At 47.3% G+C, this 5,195-nt stretch overlaps 1 protein-coding gene across 1 annotated transcript in view; it reads left to right on the forward strand.

Annotated features, from left to right (window-relative positions):
- The window catches only part of LOC121932607 (myocardial zonula adherens protein-like), a 44,935-nt gene extending 41,128 nt beyond the window's left edge, over positions 1 to 3,807 (forward strand). Inside the window, exons 13-15 of the mRNA XM_042471422.1 lie at positions 1,538 to 2,194; positions 2,813 to 3,032; positions 3,636 to 3,807. Coding sequence (XP_042327356.1) covers positions 1,538 to 2,194; positions 2,813 to 3,032; positions 3,636 to 3,776 — 1,018 coding nt within the window. The 3' untranslated portion in view covers positions 3,777 to 3,807. The remainder of the gene's footprint in view (positions 1 to 1,537; positions 2,195 to 2,812; positions 3,033 to 3,635) is intronic.
- Positions 3,808 to 5,195: the final 1,388 nt, after the last annotated feature.

Here is a 5,195-nt window from a genome sequence, read left to right on the forward strand (position 1 = left end):
GTCTAGGCCCTCTCCATATGCAGCAAGCAGTGCTCTCCTTAAAAAGGCTGCTTGGTCATCTGGATGCTGCCGAACAAGACTGTCATCCCCAGCGCTCAGTTTCTAGCGACCAAAGTCCCGAACTGCCTGCATGCAGGGTGGGGTCTGCAGCTTCCAGTGCATCTTTACACCTGCCATTCATCCCTCGCCTATCGCTACAGGGCTTTTTTGAAGTTGGATTACCTCGAGCCTGGTGCAATGGATTTTTCTGGTGGAGCGCAGCGTCACAGAACTGGCCTCACCCTTTAAACCAGAGGTTCGTCTGCTGAGCTTGACAAGATGGACAATGGGCAGTGAGGTCCTCGGTCATAGATTTGATTAGAGTTTCCTTCTTCTAGATGTTGACCTTACAGGTTAGAGGCACCATTGCCCGGGTTTGGGATTAGAGTTTTCCTTCTCCAGGATGTGTTGCCATAAGGCTAAGAGACCATCTGCCTTTGGCGCTCTTGGTCAGACCTTCGGTTGTGACCTGTCGGCATGGGAGGCCCTACCTGGTGGCATTATACCACTCCGGCATAGCTCATTAGGATATGCAAGCCTCTCCCTCACGACAAGGGGGCATCAATGGAGAGGTATTACAATAGTACTCTTGGTAATAGTAATAATAATAAATAATAATATAATATTTTATTAGTATTTGCTTTTTCACAAAGGAACATAGTAGTAGCAACAATAATAAAAATAATAAGAGTAATAATATAGCAGTAATAATATAAACCTAATAATATAGGAGTAGCAGTAATGATGATGACAGTAAGCTATAGCAATGACCACGTGATACACTCTCCCCCCTCCCCTCCTGAAAGTGGGCGGGGCCTCTCTCCTCCGGGGAAACCGCGGCTGGGCGGGGCCAGGAGAGCTGAGCGGCCGAGGCTTTTCTGACGGGGCCCGTCCGTACTCACTTCGGCAAGATGGCGGCGCCCAATCGGGACCGGAAAGTGAGAGGCCGGCGGCGGTTATGGCGGCTCCGGGGAGGGCGGGGCGGACTCTCTTCGGGGCCGGAGCTGGCGGAGCTGGGGGAGATGCTGAGGCGGCAGGAGAGGCTGCTGGCGGAGCGGTGAGTCTTTCAGGCTCAAAGCCTATGGAATTCTGGGAGTTGAGTTTGTTTGGTCCCCCGAGGGAACAGACTTCCCTCGGGGACCACAACAAACTCCAACTCCCAGAATTCCATAGGCCTTGAGCTAGGATTCTGTAGAGCAGTGCCAACCAGGTTATTCGATGTGGATGCAGCCCTCTATTTGCCTTTAAGGGAAGGAGTGTAACCTGAAAGGGAGCTCCCTCGGGGACCACACAAACTCCAACTCCCAGAATTCCATAGGCCTGGAGCTAGGATTCTGTAGAGCAGTGCCTAACCAGATCCAGGTTATTTCTCCAGTGTGGATGCAGCCTCTATTTGCCTTTAAGGGAAGGAGTGTAACCTGAAAGGGAGAGTCAAGAGAGACATCAACCTTGGTCTTTAGTTGTATGTCTTTTTATCTCCTCTCGTGTGCATTTATAGGAGATTCCTATCCAGGCTTCCAGACAAAGGCAAAAAGATTGCGGAGTTTGCTGAGAAACTGAGGGCGGCCATAGCGCAAGAAGAAGAGCTGAGGAGGACTGCCAGACTTTTGTCTGCCATAAGGTTAGAGTTCCAGCAAAAACAGGAGGGAGTAGCCTCCGGAAAACGGGGCGCCGTTCTTGGCAGCAACAACTCTGCGTTTGAGGATGCTTGCCTTATTGCCGAACCTTCTTCCGCCAGCATTCGCAGCAAAGTCAAGTCACCCCTGCAAGAGAACCGAAGTGCTTCGATCCGGGAGAGGAGCACTAAAAATAAAACCAAACTCTCAGTGCAGACCATGGAGGTCTCCCATATTCCTCAAGGAAGTTTGGAGACCAGGCACCAAGGAGATCTCCCAAAAAGCCCAGAGGATCAGCCTGAAAATGCAGCACAGTCTGCAAACAGGACCAGCCAGGTGTTAAGCGATGCCTTTGAACGGCTTTCCTTTGCCGAGAATGAGTCTGACAGAAAACCTGAAAAGGGACAAATGGTTCAAAGCAACAGCAACCCCTATCAAAACCTTCCAAATGTGCCGCGCAGACCTCCCCATTACATTGAAGTACTGGAGCAGAGAGCGATGAACCCTGTCACAAAGAGAAGCAGATTCAAGACAAATGCGTGAGTACCACAGAAAACGCCGTATCCTTGAGGACAATTCTTGTTAGACTCCAGGGCTGTGTTGCTCATTCTAGGTAGCTTCTGCTGTGTATTTTGGAGAGAAGGAATCGCCGCTGTCACCTCCACCATAGATATTCTTGTAGCCCTTCAAAAAAGACAGCCACAAATTCACATGATCTTTCTGAGGTTTTTAAACCAACCACTCTTATTTGTGTTATGTTTGCAGCTGTTTGCCTTAGAGTTGGCATAAGTTGGAAACAGTTTGAAGGCACACAACAACTAAGTACTGTATGTTTATTGGTTTCACCTATAAATAGATTTGTTGGCACTGCTATGAATAAGCTAGTTAATATCCAGTTCCTCATTATTCTGGGTTTATTAATGCAGGCCAATATGAGAAAACAGTAAGGGAGTTCATCTTTATAGACTAGAAGGTGTCTTTTGTTCCTTGTGTGCTTTCTTTCACACTTACTGAAACAAGAATGGGAGAGGACTGCAGGCTGAATAGCCCTAAAATGTTTTGGAGCTTGGCCTGCAATTCCAAATTGGGTCTCCATCTCCCCCACCCCTTAAGCAAACACCTTAGCAGGTTGGAACTTACCTTTGGCTTCCTCCTAGATTGCTCACTGAATCAAGTGGATCATCTCATGGCTCTCCAGATGTTCCTTCACCTGGAGGTCTCTCTTTAATTTCGGCAGAGGAAAGAAGATGTAGAAACAAAAAGCACTTGGATGATATCACAGCTGCCCGGTTACCGCCTCTTTACCATCAGCCCTCCCAGTTAATCTCAATTGGAGAATCCATAGCCATTCAGGTCCAGCAAAAAGAGGCATATGAGGTATGGCTCAACAGAAGCTGGAGGAGATTGCTCTTCTCCTTTCCATCTTCTCCGCTTCCTCCAGATCAGCTGAGAGCTGCAAGGTGAGGGCTATCCCACCTTTTTCCCTGCTAGGGACTCAAGGCAGCTTGCAACAGTCTAGGCAAAGTAAAGCATTTGGAGTGTACAAAAGCTAAAGAATAATTAAACTATCACAAAAATGAAACTAATTAAACCAAATAAAAGTCCAGCACAGCTGGTGTCCTAGTTTTGGTGCTGAAATAATGATAAGAGCAGCAGCAACAACAACAACTTTGCCATTCTCTGCAAGTGTTTTGTAGCAAAATTAACGTGTAACCTAGTATGTGGGGATTTGTAATGTGCAATCTCGGTGTAAGGTCTTGCCCTTTGTTATTCAAGTGCACATCCACAACAGGGTAGCTCTACCACTTTGCTTGTGACATGTTTTTTCTCTTCCCTCTTTTGAATGTCTCCCTCTAGAGGTATCATAGCATCTTATTTCAAACCTAAGAAATTCTTCAGACTGCGTGGCTACTGTTCACATGCTCTTTGCTTCTCTGCCCCTCCTGATATTTAATGTGTTGCTTCTCTCACTGTCTTCAGGAAATGCAAGCCAAGCTAACAGCCCAAAGGCTGGCCGAAAAGCTTGGCATCAAGATGGTCCGCTACGAGCCTGAGGGAGAGATGGCAGCCAGCTACCGGGAAGTGAAGGATGAGGAGGGCTACAGCTCAGCTGAGGACTGAGTCTGAAATAGACTCTGTAGACATAGCCTGGGTATGTGTCTTACATTTTGTTTCATGAAGACTTACAGTCCATGTGACCCTCTTCTGGTCTTGTGACCTTGCTGCCTCTTTGCCAGAGGACTTTGGAGCATTCAGTTGCTGAGAGACCCAGACTTCACCAGAATGCCGCTAAGCTTTGCCAACCCTTTGGCTGTTTCTCACACAAAATGTTGGCGCCTTTGTGGGCTCACAGCATGACCTGGATGCAGTCTGTGGTGACCTAAGTCTTGGTTGGACTTGTGGAGGAGGCGAACACCTCCACCAGAGAGTGACCTGGGTCTGAAAGAAGGATTACTCAGAAATAGTCAGGTTATGCCAGTTGGACTTCTCCTATAATTGAGGGCTGTTCCCAGGCCAATGCAGGATGTTGACTGGTCTAAAAGATGGATTCACTTTCTATTAAAACCTCTGGGAATTTCCTGATCTTTTATGTGTCCATTAAAATTTGGAATCAGCCTGTTTTTCCTATGGATTATCTTGTGACTTCTGAGCGTATAGGCAAGGCTTCCCTGTGGGAATATCAGAGGTTGTAGGGTTGCAAAGTTGGGAAATGCCAGCCTTGGTCTGCTTCCAACCTTGGGACCTCTGGATATTTTGGACTCTTAGTGCCCAGATTCTCTGACTATAGCCCTTTTTGGCTGAGGCTTCTGGGAACTGAAGTCCAGGATGTTCAGAAATTCAGGCTGTCCATGGGGTGGACTGAGTGAGGAGGAAGGCAGCTGGGGAATGATTGTTGCTGGATCTGTCCCCCACAGGTGCGCCTTACCCTTTGCACGATATCTCCAACAGAGCAGTAGCATTACACTGATAGGAAATACCTGGAGACTTTCATAGGTTTCAGATTTTTAAAATTGATTTTTTTAATCACCTCTTAGTTAAAATCTGGTAGAGGCACTATTGAGAGTGGTATAGCCCCTGGGAATGCTGGTTGGCCTTTTCCCCCATTGAGGGAATTTGTGAACTTCTAGTATGTTAATAGCTTGTTGTTTTCATTGTTATATGTCTTCATGTTGACTCAGACTTACAGCCACCGTATCCTATGGTTTTAGGAGCAAAATATATTTGGATGAGGTTTGTCATGGGCTTTTAGGCTGAGGGAGTGACTGCCCAGTGTCATCCAGTGGGTTTCCATGACTGACTCCTGGTCTCCCAGAGTCCTACACTCAAACCAGTATGCCACACTGGATATAATTTTAATAGCTAGCAGGCTCAGTAAAAGAAGATGTCTCCCTGATCTATTACAGGAGCACAAATGACCCTAATAAAATCTTGAGGGCTGTGGCTCTCTGCCCATTCTGCCCTAAAGGCTTCCCATTTCCCAGCTGAGTCTAGAGACTTGGTGGTGGCCTTTGTTTGGAGAAGGACAGTGACACATGGGTG

The sequence above is a fragment of the Sceloporus undulatus genome, chromosome 6 (genome assembly GCF_019175285.1).
Source record: "Sceloporus undulatus isolate JIND9_A2432 ecotype Alabama chromosome 6, SceUnd_v1.1, whole genome shotgun sequence".
NCBI lineage: Eukaryota > Metazoa > Chordata > Lepidosauria > Squamata > Phrynosomatidae > Sceloporus > Sceloporus undulatus.